This window comes from Vigna radiata, chromosome 9 (genome assembly GCF_000741045.1).
Source record: "Vigna radiata var. radiata cultivar VC1973A chromosome 9, Vradiata_ver6, whole genome shotgun sequence".
Classification (NCBI taxonomy): domain Eukaryota; kingdom Viridiplantae; phylum Streptophyta; class Magnoliopsida; order Fabales; family Fabaceae; genus Vigna; species Vigna radiata.
Window position 1 is genome coordinate 13,643,787 of NC_028359.1, and position 21,643 is coordinate 13,665,429.

General features: G+C 32.4%; 2 protein-coding genes and 1 pseudogene across 2 annotated transcripts; 2 read left to right on the forward strand and 1 right to left on the reverse strand.

Moving 5' to 3' along the window:
- Window positions 1-6,567: 6,567 nt before the first annotated feature.
- On the reverse strand, window positions 6,568-8,005 carry LOC111242559 (putative SERF-like protein). The gene is made up of 4 exons (XM_022786390.1): window positions 7,896-8,005; window positions 7,742-7,809; window positions 7,508-7,613; window positions 6,568-6,912 (listed from the first exon to the last, which is right to left on the reverse strand). The coding sequence occupies exons 2-4, from the start codon at window positions 7,746-7,748 to the stop codon at window positions 6,798-6,800; spliced, it is 228 nt and encodes a 75-aa protein (XP_022642111.1). The 5' UTR covers window positions 7,749-7,809; window positions 7,896-8,005; the 3' UTR covers window positions 6,568-6,797.
- A 1,892-nt stretch (window positions 8,006-9,897) lies between these two features.
- On the forward strand, window positions 9,898-11,420 carry LOC106773390 (annotated as a pseudogene).
- Window positions 11,421-17,700: 6,280 nt separating this feature from the next.
- Window positions 17,701-19,465, forward strand: LOC106772933 (E3 ubiquitin-protein ligase complex SLX5-SLX8 subunit SLX8). Its single transcript, XM_014659578.2, has one exon. It carries the CDS (start codon window positions 18,573-18,575, stop codon window positions 19,377-19,379), a length of 807 nt encoding a protein of 268 aa, XP_014515064.1. The 5' UTR covers window positions 17,701-18,572; the 3' UTR covers window positions 19,380-19,465.
- The last annotated feature ends 2,178 nt before the right edge of the window (window positions 19,466-21,643 follow it).

Below are 21,643 nucleotides of genomic sequence, written 5' to 3' on the forward strand. Positions count from 1 at the left end.
AGGGACTCTAATAGGTGGTTGTAATGTTTAAAATAAAAAACATCACCCACCATGCATTGCTTGAAGGAGCGATACCAAAAGCTGCAATGGCAACACAACGGCGACTGTGATGGAGAGTGCGAACCATGGTGGCACTATTGTAATTATCGCAAACGTATATGACTCGGTTAAAAAAGAACCAAGGCCAAAAGGGGTTTATGACCTTGGTTGTTTAGAGAAATTCCTCTTCCTCATTTTCCTCTTTAGAGTCTTGTTCATCATCAGACTCTTTTGAGGATTCATCTATTCTGAGTGCCTTTGTAGGTGTCTTTTTGGTGGCCTTAAGAGCAAAGCTTTTCTCTTTCTTTATTGAGCCATCTTATTGAAGTTCAAGCTCATGCACCTTTAGAATTCTAACCAACTCTTCTAGACTCATGCCATTGATATTTTTCGATGTTCTGAGAATAGTAACTTGTGGTCTCTATTATCTATGAAGACTGCATAAGATTTTCTCAATGTGATCGAAGTTGTTGTAGGACTTTCCTAAGGTCTTAAGCTCAGTCAGAATCGTTTAGAATCTACTGAACATCCTTTAAGTGTTTTCATTTTCTAGCATGGTGAACAGTTCATATTATTTGGTCAGTAGACTGAGTTTATTTCTTTTAAGCTCATTTGACCCCTCGTATGTTATAACCAAGGTGTCCTACATTTCCTAACAACGCTTTGTTTAGTGATTATTCGTTTGGTTCAAGAGCGTGTTTAGGAGAGATTATTCACATGCCCTCGTACAAGTTCATTGCATTCAATGCGGGACCAAGAAGTTGTTTGGGTAAAGACATCAACTTCACTGAGATGAAGATGATAGCTGCCACTATACTTTGGAATAATCGCATACACTTGGTGGACGGCCACGCCATATCCCCTAGAGTCTCTGTTATCCTTCACATGATTCATGGCTTGAAGGTCACACTCACGAAAAGAAGCATCTAAGTGAGATCAAACAATTTCAATTCATAATAACTTATTGTGTCCAGCTTCTACGTGTAAGGTTTGTTGCAATGTTGAAATTTAAATCGAAATTTTAATCCCCTGTTGGAAAACATCCCCTATTGCACAAATTTTAATCTGGAATATTAAACCGAAGATATGATAATCCTTATACATCTACATTATAGTGATAATTATTGAATCATATTAATCTACACATACACGTATATATAATAATATATATGTTTATATACTATAAAATTGTCGATACTTTTGTATGATGAGGTAGCAATCTAGGAATTGGCAGAGGCACCTCCCTCGATTGAAAGAAGAGAACCAAAAAGAGAGGTATTCTCACTAAGTCTGGTTTAAGACAACTTCTTTAAGTGCATCTTTCATAAGCCATATGCAATTCCCTGACACTTCTTAAAATCTTTCAATGGCATAAAGAAATATATTAAGACATTTCTAGGAACTGGTTAAGACAAGATCTATTATGAGTACATATTTATATCCTCATTTAGCCTTTAATATTATATTTTTGGGTTAAATATGCTTTTAGTCCCTTAAATATCACTGATTTTTTGTTTTAGTCCCTACTCAAAACATTGATGGCATTTGATCCTCTTAGTTCTGAAACTATTACAATTAGTCCTTAAAATTGGACGGCGTTAAATTTTTGTATCATGTGGCTAACGGTGAGCCAGGTGTGTGCCACGTTTTTTTTTTTGTGAAATTTTTTCCACGCTTTTTCCAAACCCTTCCTTCATCACAATCTCTAGCAGACACCCTAACCCTCCTCCACCATCTTCTCCCCAGTCGCGCGTCAACTTCATGCTCGCCGGCCACCACGCGCCACCGTTCATCATCACCATCCCGCCAATGCCTTTTCTCGCTCACCTCCGACATCCTTTTCGCACCGCAGCAGCACCACCATGGAAGCGTCTTCATTCTCGCGTTCACCATCAAACCCCAATCGCAAAACGCGATCTCCTTCCTTGCATCTTCATAATCATCTTCTTCCCAGATGCGCCACCACCTGCAACCAAAATCAGACCTGCAGAAACCAGATTTAACACCATGCAATCATCACACACAGACCCAATTTGAAGAATCCTTCCAACCCTAAATCGCCACCGCAAAACCCGACTTTGCGACACAGTTCTTCCAATCATCTGCTCGCAAGTTTCATCCGATTTGAAAACAAAGATTCTAACCCCTCCAATTGCAACATCAGAAAAACAAAGAAGAGAACCTCTAAAGAAAAATTCCCAAATTCAAAAACTCTAAAATCAAACCCCCAAAATACAAAATGTAATCAGCATCCACTACCTGTGGCAATAGATTGATTGAGGGAACGCCATGGGTAATCCGAACTTCACATTGTCCCCTGCATCGTAATACCCTCCAACTAGATCCACCTGCAATTTCACCACAACAGTTGCAGAAACAATAAAAACCAGATCTTTCCAAAGAAAAACTGAAAACCAAGATAAAAAGGATTAAGTTTTTAATAGAGGTGGAATTCGTGGGCAGTGTCGGTGCACCTTGGAGGGCGAGTGGTGGAGGTGGAGTCGAATGTGGAATGGATGTCTTCAATTTCAGAAGTGATGGAGAATTCACATTCGGAAAGTGGCAACAGAATATCCTGTTTTGGGGTGTGTCCGTGAGTGTAAAAGAAAGCGGGGATTGAATCAGAAGAAGTAAGAATAATAAGAGTAGTAGAGTGAAATACCTGATTGGAGGAGAGATGGCGGCTGTCGTGAAAGAGGTAGAGGGAGGAACAGGGGGAAGAGGCGAGAGGGTGGAGGTCGACCATGGAATCGAAGGTGAGGAGAGCGACGAGGGCATGATCGGGGAAGTGGTGGTGGAGGAGGAGGAGGTCCTTCTTGAGGGAGAGCAGTTGGTGGTCAGGGGAGGAAAGATCGATGAGAAAGATGAAGGCGGAGGAAGGGGGAGGGGGAGAGGAGGAGGGGGGAGAAGGAGAGTACTCGACGGTGCTGTAGGTGGGGAAGAGTTTGACAGGGAAGTTGGTGTCAGCGGTGGGGCGGGGAAAGGGGTTGCGGAGGAAGCAGAAGGGGCAGTGCCAGATGCGGGACTAGTAGTGAAGACCACGTTTCAGAAAAAGTCAAAGATGTCGCGTTTCAAAAAAAAGGAAATAGTGTACAAGGAAGACCTGGAAGTGTCGTTAGTCACATCAGCAAAAATTTAACGTCGTCCAATTTTAAGGACTAAAGTTACATGTTTCAATACTAAGAGGATGAAATGCCATCAATGTTCTGAGCAGAGACTAAAACCAAAAATCACTGATACTTTAGGGACTAAAAGCATATTTAACCCTAGATTTTTAATTGGTTTTTGTACTTTCATAGAATATTTTAATTAGGATTTGTTATAATTGAGTTTATTTAGCATGAGATACAAAAACATGTTAAAAATAGTTTTTTAGTTGCATAAATGTTCTTTGGATATTGAGGTGTGTTAGTGTAGTTATAGATAAGTTGAACTCATTGAGGTGTGGAAAAAAATAAGTTAAATTTTCATGACACCTTAAAGATAAATCCAAAAATAGCAAATAATTAAGACCACAAGAAATCAATACAAGCATAACATGAAAAAGTGGAAAATTTTGGTTAAGCCAAGAGGAGGAGGGAACATATAACAAAAATTGGATCTTGCGATTTTCTCTATTTTTCTCTACCAAAAGGGCTTTGATAATTGATAAATGTTTATGATTAAAGATAATTTGGAAAAAAATATATCTTAAGATATTGGCTTATTTAGAAGATAATTGGAAGAAATTACATTATTATAAAGAAGATTACAACAACAGAAAAGCTTGGAACAAAATCCAATCCAATTTCTATATAAAGAGACTTAGGAAACACATTGGAGGAGCTTAGGAACCCTTTGGGGGTTCAAATTTCGTCCTCCCTCTCTTCTCTCATGTTCTCCACACACTCTTCTTCTATTTTCATGTTATTTCTACACTCCATGGAGTGTTAAGCCTCTTGGGTTGATTCTACTGTAATTTCTTAATTGGATTCTGAGGTTAGATGAATAAACTTGTATGTTCTTTATTATTCTTGTTGTGATTTATTGTTATCTATGTTTTTTGTTTCTTAATCAAGTAAAAGTAATGACTTTTACATTACAACAAGTTAGCACAGTGTTAAATCTATATATCATATCAATCATGTAAGTCCAAGGGTTTTTATTTTTCATTGAGAATTTACTTTGATTAAAGTTAGAAACTTTCATGTGATTCCTTGAAATTGATGTAAATGTGTGTTACCTGAAACAAGAAAAGTATTATTGTGAATGCTTGTTGAATGGTATCTGTTTTGATCATTTGAGTGGTTATGTTTGAGTTCATATTTGGTTAGAAACTGCTGTGGAATTTTGAAGAAGTATAAAGGGAAGATTTAGATTGGTTTACGGTCTAATTTGGGGTTTTAATAACTGAAATTCTAGAGGAATGTGTTTTGGGAGTGAACTTGGGATTTTGAGTCTGGTTGGAGTCAACTAAGACTTGTTTAGCCAATTAGTTCACAAAAATATGGTTTGTAATATATGAAATGTGTTTGGTGGTCATTTGGAGTAGTTAGTTTGATTAGATTAACTAAATTCTTAAACAAGTGGGAAAATTAGTATTTCCTCTGAGTTAAAAGCCTACTTTCAAATCAATTTTTATGCCAAGGATACTACTTTGATCCTTTGAAAAGGTATTGAGTGCATTTGGATCAATTAGCTTAGGTTTGTAAACTCTGGTATGGCGCTCAGCGGTAGGCTAGTAGTGCCCAAGCAACAGAAAGCCGCAAGGTTTAGTTGCACATAGATGGTGCTTAAGCACCAAAGTTGCAAGAAGAAAGACGCTTAACGATAAGGATGTGCCACTCAACACCATGTTCTTTGGCCAAAATTCTCTTTTTGACATTTTTCTTGCTTCTAAGGTCTTTCAATTATTAAATTTGGCATATAAGTTCCTTATTACTATTTTTGGTAAATCTTTAATGTATGTTTGTTAACATGTGATGTGTTAATGTTTACATTGTTTATATCGAAAATCTAGTGAAGGTTAAATGAATGTTGTACATATGAGTTTTGATTTGAAGTTGATTAAATGGATTTCAAGGAGGAATCCTAAGATGGTTGTGTTTAAGTGTATGCGTTGATATATGATGCTAATTATTATGGGCTATTTTGACGTCCTCAATAACTTCCAATCTCAATAAGAGAATGATAGTTTTGTTGTGGAGTGTAGCAGATGGTCTTTAGTTTGATGGTCATTTGTTTTGACCATAGATGCATGACAGATTAACCTCAAAGTGTGACACTTTGTGTGGTTGAGTTGTTTTTACACCACCTGTGAATGTATGACCCTTATAGTTTAATATCAATATATGTATCTTGATGGTCAATTTAAATTAAAATAATTAGATGTTTATAAACATTGTTAGTATTGATTATTAGATTATAAGTTGATATTTGTAAATTATTAGATATGTATTCTTTAATAACATTACCTTAGCTTTTTCTATGTGTTTTGTGTTTTTTTGTTTTCCTGTTACAAATTATCATCTTTTTTTGAAAATGAACAAATGAAAAGTTCTCTCTAGATTAACTTTTAGGTGATGAAGATGGAATAGAAACTTAAATTAGGATTTCTTCTCTGAGAGTTTATATATATATATATATATATATATATATATATATATATATATATATATATATATATATATATATATATATATATATATATATACTTATACAAACTTAAAAGTTTGTTAAAAGTCTTATACATTTGAGTACTTGTTATAAATACTTATATACACTCTTTTAATAAACTTCTTACTTTTAGTTCTTAAATGTATAAGACTTTGTTGAAGTTCTTTTTTCTTATATATATTTTATTATTATAGTTATATTTGGATAAATTTCATGTATGTATTTTTGTTTGATTGTTCTAATTTATTAAATATGTGATGAATCCTATAATAATATTAATACTATTAAAATTGGAATATTACAACATTTTATTTATTATAATTTTTGAAAAAATTTATAATTAATTCAACCTTCCAAAATTAATTTAAATGAAATTTACTCTCTTTATTTTTATTTTTAATTAACATTAGATTTATAAAAAATCTGACAACTTAATAACATATAATACAATAAGTAAAATAAATAACAAATATTATTAAAATAAATTTTAAATAAATTTAATATTATATTAAAAAATATCTTTAAATCTAACTATCTTGAAAAAGAATTTATAAAATAAAACCTAACTTTACCTTAAAAAACAATTTATAAAATAAAATTATTCTCCATTACCTTTAACTTAGAAAAACAATTTATAAACTAAAATTTATCCTCAATTACATATTATAAGTTTATTTATATCCAATCAATACGAGCTTTACAACATTTCTTCTTAAGAAGATTCTATGCACGGTTCAAAATAATAAAACAAAATCACAAGTAACTCGATAACAATTATTAGACCCTTTTCAATGCCTTTTGACAAATTACATAAATCAACAAAATACACACATTTATATATATGATGCATTCAGAGGTAATAAAACCAGAAAGAAAGTAAAAACATCATAACAAACTACAGACAAATTGCATTCCACATTATATAGAAATCAAAGGATTTAAAGCCAACAACAATGCCCTCCTCCATGCTAAACAAAGTTATTCAATTGTTTATCTGAAATGGCACACGAAGATGACTCAACCAAAATCCCATACTATAATAAAAGCAATACAATTTCTCCCATCTATACAATCCCTCCCCTTCCTCAACTCAATGATCTTGCCTATTTATTGACTCTGCCAACACCTGCATTATTCCCTCCTGCAGCCTGAGCAGCTTTCTTAGCCGCTTTCTCCTGCAATGCTTTCGCATCCCTACACACAAGATCAAGGCTTAATCTGCATCATCCAACAATATTACAGTAATATCATCCAACAATATTACAGTAATCTGTGATCTACAACCACATTGCAACCAAATTGGTAGCAGAATTTGGTGATAATTTTACCAACTCTGGTAATTATTTGGCTCCAAGAATATTTGCAAATATGTTACTGAATTTGGTTGGTTGTTATAAATTTAAAACACGAGGAGTTCTCACAACATACTATTTATCACATACACAACTATTAAATTCATTGAAAGACAACAAACAAGAATTGGAGCCTCTGTCATGTCAAATAACCTTAAATATTTTCTCTTCGAAATTGAATCAAATATGAGTTTTAAGTCCAACCCTCCCCCACAAAATCAACATAATCAACATGATAATTCAATATACTTTATACCATTTCAGAATAGGATTTTTACTCAAGCTCACAAATATAATATACTACAAGTACAATCTTAGAAATACAACATAATACAATGTAAATTATCTCACCCTTATATATCATAATCATAATTTGGTCATTTTTTCGAACATGAAAAAAAATGTTTTTCACATAAATTCTAATTTGCAATTGCCAATAGCTTAAAACAGAGAAAACGAACCTTTCCCTGCGCTGTTCAGGAGTCAAACCATCATTTTTAGGCTGTTTAGTTTTTCCACCAGCTCTTGCTTGAGCCCTTTCACGATCTCTGTCCCTCTGATTACCACGTTCGCTTCAGTTAAGTACAAACAATGCTATTCAGTGAAAAAAAAAAAAAAAACCTACAAACTTCCATCACAATCCATTAAAAGGAAACGCAAACACAAAAAAAAATATGCTCCATATCAAAGGATATGAGACATTCTTTTACGGAATCTTGAAAAGGCAAAGGTGAAGGGGGAAATGAAGAGAAGACGAAAAGCCCTGAAAAATGAGAAAAGCAAAAAATTAGTGAATTTGTGAGAGATGAAAACGACGAATGGAATGAAATGAAAAGGAAAAAGCTAAACCTGAAGATGAGGAGAATGGAGGATGAGGAGAAAGAAGGTTGCGAAGGAGTAAAATAGCGTGAAAGTGGTGATGGAATATGGAATGGAACACTCTAGAGAAAAGCTATACCAATATAATATCAAAACAGGTAAGCCTCTTGTCTAGTTGTAAGAGTTTTTTATTATAAATAATAAAATAATAATAGTAAACGCTAATTCAATATTAATTATGTCATATTTTTAATTATAAAATTAAAAATAATATTTTTTTAACTAAATATTTCATATATAAAAAAAATGGTTTGACGTCCATGTAATTTGTTTTTAAGATTTCCAATTTGTTACCATTGGCTAGGGTTTAATTTATTTTATTTGATCTAATTAATTAGGTTGGGCTATTTAAAAACGTAACCTATTAAAATAAATATCTTTGCAATAATTTTTTTTAATAATTGTAAGGTCATGATATATAAAAAATATTTATATGATAAATATAAATTATTAGATAATAATGTTTTTCTATTATAGATTTATTTAAGTAGTCAGATTTAATTTTTAAATTCTTATCTTATTTATAAAATAGTTATGGACATGCTTTTAAGAAATTAAAAATAAAATATTAAAATATGTAATTTAAAATATGAGAATGAACATAAAGAAAACATATTTATGCAAAAGTAGTGTTATTGAGTTTTGATAAGATTGATTTAAAAAATTTATGTCCTCATTTTGTTCAATATGTCAGTTTCTCTTTTCGTTAACTATTATTTTTAACAAGTAGATCCAATTATTATTTTATGCATGTTTGTGTTTTATACAAATAAAAATATTGTCATAAATTACATCCATTGTTTTTTATTTTATTTTATTCATAAGTTGTCCATTTTATTGACTGACTTAACATTGAGCAACATATATATGTGATTAATTTGATATAAGTGATATCATAATTGTAGCACTTGCACATCAAAAATTATACAATCTTTATGTTGTATTATTTGTTTATTTTAATTAAAAAAACAAGGCTGTCTTGAGTAGTAGTTTTTCTATTAACCTCTTTGTTTTAAATAGTTATGATTTAAGTTCAAAACAAATCAAGAATCAATTTTTAAAGTATAATCATAATATATATTTAACTTATATAATTTTAAATGTGTGTAAAATATTTGTAAATCATATAGAAACAATATTTTATGTGTTGCTAAAATACTATGAATAGTAATAAATCAAATATAAACATACTCCATCAACACTCTCTATCTATATATTAATTATTACCATGCAAAACAATATCTTTTATATACGCTACGTATTAAAGTACCATCAATTAATTAATGTTATTAAATAATAATTTTTTTCTTTCTTATAGGTTTATTTGAATGAACTTCTTTTTGTCAAATTTACATGACTCTTTTTTATTTCCATCTCTTAAACATAGTTTAAGCCAACACTTTACTGTTATAAAATAAAATAGGTAATTACTCTTATTTAAGAAACCATGTCAAGTTTGTTCAAACAAATGATTAGTAAGTTGTTTTTACATCTACAAATAGTTAGAAAAGTTTTCAAATAGTTTTGTAAACTGTAAAATTAGGTCAATACATATTAATTTAGGTTTAAATACATTACCAAACACCTTATACATCCAACTAAACAAAGACAACCAACATCAATTTAATATTTAGTTATGCCAGATATATCATTATTTAGTGATCCATCATATATAAAACTAGTAATTGATTTTATATATGTATAAGTTTACTCCCTTTAACATTGGAACGATCATACATCTTCATCTAAGAACAATTCATGGCCGTGATCAAGGCATTATCCTTTTCTTATACGGTATCACTTTTTCTTATCAATGTTCTATTACTTTACCTTTTCATTTCAATGTTATCCAATTCACATGCTCTTAAGTTATCTACATGATTATCAAAAGAATGACCTTATATACATATTTACATGGCTAACGACAACGATTTCTTTGTAGGTTAATGTCAGTAGTATATCTAAAGTAGCTATGATTTTCTTATCAATAATGATGTTGCTTTCTAACACAACTCACTCAGTTGTTTTAGAGTCTGGTGAAAATCATATAAAGTCAGCTACTTTTTTCTCTGAAAAATTTGAAGTGGGACCAGGAAAAATTACAGTGAAAACATTATTAGATATTGACTTTCCAAGGGGTCACATTGGGGTCAAGAGTTTTGATGTTGAAGTAGTTGATGAAGTTGGTAATTCGGTACCTTTGTATGAAACTTACCTTCATCATTGGTTTGCTGTAAAATATATTGAAAACATTACCATGTCAGACTACATTAAACAATCTCACGACCTTCGCAATGGTATCGAATTTGAAAGAAATGATGGTGCATGTCAAGGGTTTTTACTTCCACATATTGGGGATTGGGAGGAGAATCACGAGGAACACATTCAAATCTTCCAGATCCTTTTGCAGTTGAATTAGGTAATGCTGCAAAAATAAAGTGTGGGTTTAAAGAAAAATGGTTGTTTAGCATCATGGTTATTGATACACGTGGAACACATGATAGAAAAGGTTGTACAGAGTGTAGGTGTAAGCTTATGAATCTCCCAAAGGACTTTTACAATGTCACGACGGGCATTAATGGTCAATTGTTGTCTAGAAATTATAAAGGAGGACTCTTTTGTTGTCAAGATAACGTACAATGCAAATTAAGAAATGGTTTTCGTGGCCCAACAAGAAAGCTTTCCCTAAGATACAAAATAAGGTGGGTTGATTGGGATGAACACCAAGTGCCTCTTAAGTTCTACATACTTGATTCAACTGATCGTGTAAGATCAAATGGTTCTACACCAATTCATGATTGTCAGGTAGATAATTTATTCAATACATACTATACTTCACAAATTATAAGCAAACTTTTGAAACTAACTTATTTTGCAAATAAAAATATCAGGGTATTAATTGCTTTTTTCATCTGTATGTGAGTAAAATAAATTCCTCAATTTGCTATAGGCAGAGTATACGATCCCGAGAAATCATGACAATGACTTCCCTCATGTTAAGAAAGCAAACATCCCAATGACAAAAGGTGGTCATCTTATATATGGCACTGCTCACATGCACACCGGTGTTGTCAATGTTACTCTATATGGACAGGTAATATTTGATATTTGTTGTTCCCATACAAGCTATATCATGTAGATAAACTTACGTTAAATTTTGCCTAATTCATATATTCATCAGGAATAAATTTTGTTGTTACTTATATATCTTTATAAGAAATTAAATAGTTATTGAATCATCTCTATTTTTTATGATTATGCTTAACTTAAGATGGAAGGGTTTTATGCACTTCAAATCCAAAATACGGAACTGGAAAAGAAGCAGGAAATGAAAAAGGTTACCTAATTGGAATGTCAGTTTGTTATCCAAAACCCGGTTCCATCAAGATCGCAGATGGAGAAATTCTAACACTAGAGTCAATATACGAAAACAAGTTTCGTACTGGAGCTATGGGGCATTTCTACATTTACTTGGCAGAACAAATACCAAACTGAAGGAAATATGATGCGAAACTAGTTACTTATCATTCTTTTATGACTTATATAACTTGTAGTATAATTGGAATACATCAATACCAATTCTAGATCATCATCCCAATGTGTATTAATGTTGTTTTAATTTTAATCCACTAATTGTGTTATGTTTTCATTATTGTGTTCTCTTAATGGGATATATGGTACCTATACAATACTTTTTAGGTTAATTGAGCTTGTAAATTAAAAATAAATAATTTTGTGAACAAAGTGTCAATTTTAATCCATTAATAACAAAAGGAAGAGGAAGAAAAAGAAATAAATACAAAACTGGAAATAAATAAATTTTCTCTTGTATTATACAAGCTATTGTTTTTTTACATCTATCTAGAGGTTCATATAATTAACTTTTGTAAAGGGGAATCAAAATATATTCATATAGATAAACTTACGTCAAATCTGGTGCACTTCTTGTATTCTTAGTAATAAATGTTTTAATAAATTTTATATCCTTTTAAGAAATTAACAATCTTAATGCATCATAGCAAACATTAAGTTTTGCATACTTAATTGAGAGGACAATTGTAATACACCAATATCACTTCAGAGTTATTACTATGTGTATTAATGTTGTTTTACTTTTAACCAACAACTTAGTTTATGATAGTGTTATAGTGTTTGGTTGATGTATTGTTTGGAATTTATAAATATTGTTATGCTAATTAATAGTACACCTGAGAAAAATGCAACCTCCTAATTTGGCTTATAATTTAAAAGATGTTGTGAACCATGTGCAAATTTGAGTTCGACAACAATAAAAAGACTCGTGTTGAGTGAATTGTAAATCACACAAAAATGAACATGAAGAATAAAAAAGTAAATACAAAATTGAAAAACAATAAATCATCATCTTTTATATTACGCAAGTTAAATATTTTTTCTTTACTCCTGTTTAAATATTTTTATTTATCTTCTTAGATGTCGAATAATTGTGTACCAACTATTACTACATTAAAACCAGATTCACCTACTAAAACCTTAAAGGCATCTCATGTAGTTGATTCACAACATTTTTCTAATGATACTATTTCCATAAGGGAAATTGGTTATAGGAATTGTAAAGGGTTATACAATGATTTACAACTTTAGGAGTGATATCTTGGAATTATGCTTAGGATAATGATACTTTGACAACATTTTAACATAGTCTACGTGTCATTCTATGATTGGTCCACGTTGATGTTTATGATTATTAATATTGATTGTGGAGTAATTTTGGACCAATCACAGAATGACACGTAGATAATGTTAAAATGTTGTCAAAAATATGTTGTCAAAGTATCATTATCCTTATGCTTAACTAAAATATTTTACATGGGAGTGTGATGAGTTAAAACGAAAGGGTAATCTTGTCATTATAATGCCCTTTGCCAATTGGAGAAAGGCCTCTAGACTAGGACCTCCTACTACTCTCACCACATTACTCACCTATCTATATTTGAGCATGAATGATCATTAGAGTGTCAAGATAACCCCTATAATTAAGCTTCCTACATTCATACCAACAACATTTGATACAACACTTAGAATTTCTCCTCAGAAACTCTTAATCAAACATACTTTGAAACATACATCACCCTTGTTCAAACCATTGATAACATTCCAAAAAACATACTCAAACATGTTATAAAATACACATAAATGCTCAAAAGAAACCACAAGAGTCATAGAAATGGAAAACAAAAGAGGAAAACCTTGTAGAGTGGCGTTGAATGGCACCATCCTACCGTTGAGCGCCATTCTCCTCGCATTCTTGGCGCTTGAGCACCACCCCTTTCGCATTTCTAGCGCTTAAGCCCCGTTGACTACCGTTGAACGCTACAAAAGAACCTAAAATACTTATAATTTAAACTCGGTTACCCTCTATACATATCTAACTAACTCTTATGATCTTCTAGGCACTGAGAATGATCTAAAAACACGTTTCTAACTCAAAGTAGCTACCCCAAACCAATTTGACAACTCAAGACTAACTAATCTCCCTTCTACTCTTTCTAATCCATAAATTGACAACCTAGGGGTCTAAACTAGTTAGAAAGGACCCAACAACTAATTTCAAACCATCCACTTCAACATAGACCCATTCCATAAAAATTTCACTAGTCAAAACCACTTAAGTGAACCAAAAACTATATAAAAACACCATTTATTGACACACACAAGTTCTAATTCATATTTCTCCTATCTCAAAGTCCACACAAGTCATAAATGACCCTAAAACAGAACTAACAACCCTATTAAACCCATTTAACCTTTACCTTAAAATTCCACCTATCCAAACCTTCTTTTTATACCCAAAACAACCTAAGGTTCTACTTACTTGCTATTTTTCCCCAATATACCAAATGTATACCATATATCTTCACACCAGCAAACATTCACAAGATTAAATTCAATCCAAACATAAACATTCCAGGCATTCAAGCATCATATTACCAATTAAACTCATTTGAACATAATGAACACTAAAATAGATATCACAATTATAATTAAACCATTCTACCATTCAATAACCATAGAATCGTGCTTGTAAATTAAAATTTAAGAATGAACACTAGCTTTCCTTACCTTATCTACCGAGCTCTAGAATGTGTTCTACACTTGCTTCGACCTCAAGGAATTTTAAGAACGTCTACAAACCACTAAAACATAATCAAAGCATGTCCTTAGGACTTTTGATCAACGAAGAATTAGAAAAGAAAGATAAACGACACAGGTGAAGGAAGAACTTCTATGCATGGTCTCAAACTAAGAACGAAAAAAAAAAGAAAACAAAGCTTACTCTAGAATAAAAAGTGATTAGTAGATGTTGGAAAATGCACTATGGTGATCTCCTAGACACTTCTTGATCGTTAAACAAATGATCGATGAGTTAGAATTCTGAAAGAAAAAGAAAAGAAAACTCAGAAAAAGTTTTAGAAAAATAACGAATGTTTTATATAATAAAACAAGTTTAAAAAATTCTATTTATTTTATTGAATTATTTTAACTTTAAAATACTTGATCTTATTATTTTAAAGCATTTATCAACTTAAATACTATATATTTTTTAAGTTTCTATATCATTTAATAAAAAAAATATTTTACATAACTTCAACAAAGAGTAACTAAATATTTTATAATTTAATTTAAAGAGAAAACACAACTTTTTATAATAATTTAAAAACAAAAAATATGTTTAATAAAAAAATCATTACAATTTCTAAATTACCAATCTTGATAAATTAAAGCATTTTTATTAAGTTAAAATTCTCTCTGAATTCAGATATATATAAAATTATAAGCGGAATAAAAAGGAAATATTTAAAGGATAATGATACTTAGAGAATATTTTTTTAACAATATTTAAACATCATTTACGTGTCATTATATGATTGATCCAAAATTACTTCATAATTAATAATAATAATTATAAACAATATTATAAATCAATCACGTAATAATACTTAAATAATATTTAAATATTATAAAAAAAAATTATGTAAGTATCATTATCCATATCTAAAACCTGAGGAAATAGAAAGCTTATACAATGTTTGTATCTAGACTGACCACCCACTTCATCAGGCAACACTACAGAAAGAGAAGACACAGAGAGAAAGTGACAATGTGATGAATACTCATCAGACCCTACACCTAATCTGCTGCAATGCAGCATCTTCTGCTACCCTTTTATGATGGCGAACACCCATCAATCATTTCAACTTCCTCTCTTTCCTTCTTCCTCCAAATGTCAACTCTTCTATTTCTCTTCATTTTATTCTCTCAATCATCACTATTAAGGCTTAGTTTAACTGACTGTTTGCCATTATTTAAAAAGTAAATAAGTTAAGGGTATGTTTATTTTAAATTCTATGAATTATGTTATCTTTATGTGATTTTATTATTAGCATTAATTAGTGTGTTACCATTGATATATATGTTTGCTTCTTCTCATACCTTCTTAATTTTGGATGTATGCGTATGTGAAGATTTTAGTGAAAAAAAAATATGGTGGGGTTCATTTCTTTTCATCTTTCTTAGTAAAGACAAACAAAAAATGGGTAACAAGACAAGTTGGCTTGCTTAAAACATATTTCTACCCTTGTATACATGTGAAAGCACATGAAAATATTAAGTTATATATATATATATATATATATATATATATATTAACATATAAATATAAATTAAAGTGATTTCTGTAATTTTAATGTATTATATATATTTGGTACTTTAAATATTTATATAGTTAAAAAAAAATATTTTGACACACAAATATTATTTTTCTTGATACCACACGTCTATATTAAAAATTTATTATAAAATGTGCTAAGGTGATCTGACATGCCTTGAAGACAACTTTAGAAAAACTAAGTCTTATAAGATTATATGTTTTTGTTTAGCTTAGAAAAAACTATTTGACCAAGATCTGTTTAGCCTTGTCATATTTTGGGATGTTGCTCCAATAGAAGAATCGTATTTAAAGATACAGATCTTGCATTTAATGTTTCTCCAATCTTAAGAAGACATTTTTATGACCTTCACATCTGCTACAAAAATTATGTGCAGTGACTATTTTCTTCTCAAGCTTTATATATATAATATCTCTTTGAAAAATAAAGGTTAATTATGTGTCGAGAAATAAATAATTCTTCCACCATGCAGAATGGAAACCAAGATTAATAGAAGAAAAAAATTGATAATATACTGATGGATACATACATACTTAATTACACATGGTCTGGGCATAATTATTAATTACAAATAGGAGCCGTAATCATAATTAAATAGATTTCTGTTATAGATTTTTTTTTGTTATGGTCGTATCTCAATTTTCTTGGCAACTATCTTATTGAGTTTGATTTATCACCATCTATATTGCTTTTTACCCTTTCTTTATGACATCTATGTGTCTCTTTGCTTTTAACAAATATCACACATTTAAAACTAGTGCATTAAGAATCCATACACCAATTTTAGCATAAAAATTACATAACACAATGTTATAATAACATAAAAAGAAAGCAACCAGTCTCAAAGATGTCCATTAAAGTGTGTCATAAAATGAAATTACATAACAAACCACATAAAAACCAACAACAAACTAAGAGTCACCACCACCAGTCATGTGCTTAAACAAATAGCTAAGTCGCAAGTGAGTTGCCAGCCAAAAAGCATACGCACAAGTTTTGGGATTGTCACACAAGTAATCATAGTATTTTTCATCATCCAAATTTATTTGGACTAACATATCCCAGATTTCAGATTCTAAATATTGCATAGTTGAACTTCGTCTCATCAAGTCATTCTGCTTTTCCATTGCAATGGCTTGGCGTTCTGCCATTTCTGCTTGTTTTCCTATCAGCATTTCACTTTCCTTCATGACTTCCACAATTCTATCTATCCCCATTGTCATCCTCTCAAGAAAATCAACCATAAAGACTAGGTTATTTGACTTCTTTAATGGAGATGTTCTTACGAAAGGGGAAGAAGGGACAAAGGAAGACACCTCTGGACTGTATGAATCCTTGTCTGATGAACTAGGCTGCATGTCTTGATGTATTAGATTATAGTCCTGATAATCGTACGGGTCCTCCGTCTACAGACTTGTTATGAAGTCCTCGTAATACGCAAAACAAATTTTAACATCATCTGAAATAATCTGCCAATTAGAGTTATTTTATTATATATTTATACTTTTACATTATATAAAGATGATTTCCGTTTGACAAGCACAGCTTATTGTCCTATTTTATTCAGATCAATATATAAAAAAAAGTTTCATTTAGTGCACTACACAAAACTCACAATGAACAGGGGACGGTTATGAGAGAAAGAAATGAAAAAGAAGAAAAACTGCACCTAACCAAAAAGTTACTACATACATACATTTTATTATACATTATTTGTACTTTTTTTTTTCTTTTTCTTTACAATGGACACCACCAAATCTATATATATTTTTATAAATTAAAACACCAAATGAAAATATCCTACTATATTATACATTGATAAAGATTATATATATAATAAGTAACTTCAATACAAAACCATATATTGCTAATTATTTTTAATGATATTTACAATTATAAATACCAGTGAGTACACATAGTGCCTTACATATGCTTTCTTCGTACGAGAATGAGAGTGATGTTATAAAAAAAATGTAAAGTAAAATTAGTTTGTATCCAAAAGTTAGCTTAATGCAGAAATGAAAAAAAGAATGTAATTAAAAAAGAAAGTGCTATAATGAAAGAAAAGAAGAGTTTTATCTTTGGTGGATTGAGTTTAAAATATATAAATAAGTTGTGAACATCAAATGAAATATGTCTTGATAAATCATAATATATCATGCTAACAATATAATAACAAAAATATAGTAACATTAAGAACCATAACAAAAGAAGATAAAATGTTTTTAAATTAAATAACAAGAAACTAAAAGTACAGTTAATTATCATGAGTTATCTCAGATAACCTGTGCCTTTCTCATTCCGTTTCTGGGGCCTAAGGTATCCTAGGCATCCGTGTCTCCCTTTTCTTTTGTCATTATCTATGCTCTGTGTGTCTCTATGAATTGGAGGTCCCACTCAGAAAATCCATCATCTCATCGATAAATCTTTCTTTTTCCCTTTCCATGCTCATAAAATTTTCTAATATTTACTGTATCAATAATTAATTTTGATATAAACAGCATAGTTTACCAAGTCATAGAATCACAAACACCAACCGGTTCAATAGTTAAAACGTAATACACCATTTTCTATCGCTTTTTTTTCTTGTCCCGTTGTGTTTTTCTTTTCCTTTTCTTCTTTTCCTTTTGTTCTCTCACAAAAAGAAAGTTTCTCCGAACGAAAACGTTGACTCCTTGCTTATCCTCATCCCATTAACTACTTGCAAGTATAGCAACCTAACTCCCCTTCTTCCACCAACTTTCCCTTTGAACATTTTCAATCATAAATTCTCCATCTCATACACAATTCACTCCTTAATTTCCCTTCCATAATTCCCCACACACCCTGTTAATTAACCCACCAACCTTCCATTTCCCGAGAAAATTCCCGGAGAAAACTTCATTCTGTGGTTTCTCCGTTAACCTTCCCAGAAAGTCGAGAGCGAACTTTCCCGGAAATGGAAGGTCGCCGGAGGATAACGCTTTACGAACAAATGACAGCTAGCAACGGCAATACCAACAGCGGCAGCAGCAGCCGAGACTCACTAGCGAGCCTCATGCTCGAAGATGTTGTATTTAAGAAGGCCGAAGCCGACGCCGAAGCGAGCCGTGACCTCAGCCGAAGCCGGACTCTCCAAGACATCATTCGCGAAGAGAAGCCTAACGGAGACGCGAAGGATCGCAACTCCTGGAAAGCCTTCAAGGAGAAGCTTCGGCTCAAGCGCGCTATCGGCTTGGCTTGGTCCTCCGCCACTACTCACAGTAATAACAGCAATAATAACGACAATGAAGACGGAAGTTTACCTCAAACTCGCCTCCTCTCGGACGACGCGGCGACTCAGCAGAACGACGTCATTGTGGAGGACGCAAACGATTCAGATCCGATCGCGCGGTTCGGATCTCCGACGGCCAACACGGCGGCCGGCGGCGATTCCTCCGACGGGGAGAACAACCAGGAGGCGGCGGTTGGCGTGTCGCTGATGGATTTGTTGGAGGAAGCGGAGCAGGAAATGGATTTGTACAGAGTGAGCGATGATGATGTGGTGGCGGATTTTGAGAAGAGGGATGAAGATGAAGCGGAAGACGAAGAAAAAGAAGGTTTGGTGGAGTATAACTGCTGCGTCTGCATGGTGCGCCATAAAGGCGCGGCGTTTATCCCGTGCGGACACACCTTCTGCAGAATGTGTTGCAGAGAGATTTGGGCCAGCAGAGGGAATTGCCCTCTCTGCAATAATTTAATTTTAGAAATTCTTGATATTTTCTAACAGCCAACAATTTTATTTTTCTTTATTCAAACAGATTACTATTACATGGTTACAAATTATGTGATTCTAAGTAATTTAATTTTCAATTGTGTGAAAAAAAATCAGAAACTTATCATACTTTGGAATCAAATACAATCGCAGACTATGTAATAGTTTTTCAATTTGAAGGTTGTTCATGTGATGATGTACCTCATGTGGATTCTGGTTTCCTCCGAGAATAATTAATTAGTTAATTTTAAAAAGAACTACTTATATACTAAAATAAGTTGTTTTGATGATAGAAAATATAAAATATATTTAAAAGTATATTAAAGAAAGAAAAAGAAACACGTTAAATGTTCTTAATTGAAGTATAAAGAATTTTGACTGGTGCAATATTTAATATAAATAAAGAAATAAACTCAATTTAAAATTAGAGTTGTTAAAATGGGTTATAATATGCGTGCTAACTAATATATCACGGGTTCGGATCGAGTCAGATTGAAAAAATAAAATGCATTTTTTTATGTAGGCAATTTTTAATTGGGTGTTGTTCCTTTCATCTTTGTGTTTGCTCCCTCCACCTTCTCCCTTCATTTTTGTCCCTTAATCTATATTTCTATTCCTATTTTATCTTTCAATAAAAGTTTATTTTGAGGGTTAAAATTTTGTAATTTCTACCCACTTCCCGCACACAACCTATTCATTCTCTTTTATGTTCTACTTTATTCTCTTATTCTTACGTTTTGGTCGTGGGAATTCTTTCTCTTCTCTTTCTTTCATTATTGTTGTGCGAAAGTGTGGTGAGTGAGAGATTGGTGGAATTGTAGGGTTCACAAAGTTTAGTCTTTGTGTTGCTTGAAAGTGGTGGTGGACTCTATCAATGTTTTAACAAAAGTCGGGAATAAGTGGCGAGATACGTAACCCTAAATTAACGTGGAAATTTCTTAAATGGACATGAACATCCGTCGATGGATGTCAACTTCTGTTTAAGATGAAACGGGTGTCGACATTCGTTTCACCTTAAACGGATGTCGACATTCGTTTCACCTTAAACGGATGTTGACATTCGTCGACAGATGCTCATATCCGTTTAAGGAGATATGATGCCCGTCTCACATTCCTAATAACATGATCTGTGAGTGCAACCACAAAAAATCAATAACGACAACATCTGCATTTGCAACGATAATGGGTGGTCGTGGAATCTCTTGGTAAAACCCAAACTACCTCATCACACGCTAAGGCAAATGATGGGAAAGGGTGTCACCAATCTGAATCCATCCAAAATACATACAGACTCCGAATAATGGACGAGTGCCCCGATGTCCCTCATATGGATACCATACAACTCCACTGTATGTCAGGCCATCCAATTGCGACTGAATCTCTGCAAGAGTTGAACTATGTCGCGGGCTCTGCCACCTAATCGCACGTGGTGTGATGTCATCATAAGAAGACATCAACCGCCTCCTTTCCATGCTAGGGAAATGCTCGTATATCCAACTCTAAAAATGCAATTATTCAATTAAATAATTTCTATCTTTGAACATGGAGATAAGTACATCAAATAAATATGCAAGGTTTATGTTTATACCTGAAAAAGAGTCAGATATCCAGTCATCTGCTTCGTGGAAGCCAGGCTCGCATCCCCAAGCTGCTCGTACAAATGGGCGAGTGCAGCTACGCCTCACGCATATCTGCCACACGCGTGTACGTCTCTAAATAATAGTAGGTAAGACACACGTATAGAACTGGCACTTTTATTTGCAAAAAATCGTGCATCCTACTAGATGCAACATATATGCTCTGGCAACATAGTCCCAATACTACGACTGACACCTCTGAACATATATCTCTCTGAGCCAGTTGAGTCTGACTTTCGTACCATGTGCATCCTCCATCTCAGCACCAACTGTGCCACCATCAATGTTGAGCAGGTCTATGAGGGTTGTACGAGCCTCCTCAAACTCCAACTCCTCCAAATCACATAATTGTCCTAACTGGGAGGCGAAGTAAAGTGGAGACATCGTCAAGAGTGATCATCATCTCCGCTATAGGGAGATAGAAATTACTCGTCTCAAAGTGTCATCTCTCTATGAAACCGAGCAACAAGCCCTTATCAACGTAATTGTAGCAGATCTGTGTGAGAGGCATTAAAGAGGAATTGAACACAATGTGTTGATTTCCCTCGGCGCACGGTCCTAACTTATTAATTTTTTTACCATGCGAGATCAACTTGAGCATATCCCATCGATCCTACACAACAATATTTAATATAAATT

Bases quoted from the DNA above. Each gene is read 5' to 3' on its own strand.
- LOC106772933 (XM_014659578.2), top strand. From the start codon at position 18,573: ATGGAAGGTCGCCGGAGGATAACGCTTTACGAACAAATGACAGCTAGC.
- LOC111242559 (XM_022786390.1), bottom strand. The intron at 6,913-7,507 runs GTTCGTTTTCTC...TGGATGATGCAG, and splicing joins CCTGAACAGCGCAGGGAAAG to ATTAAGCCTTGATCTTGTGT.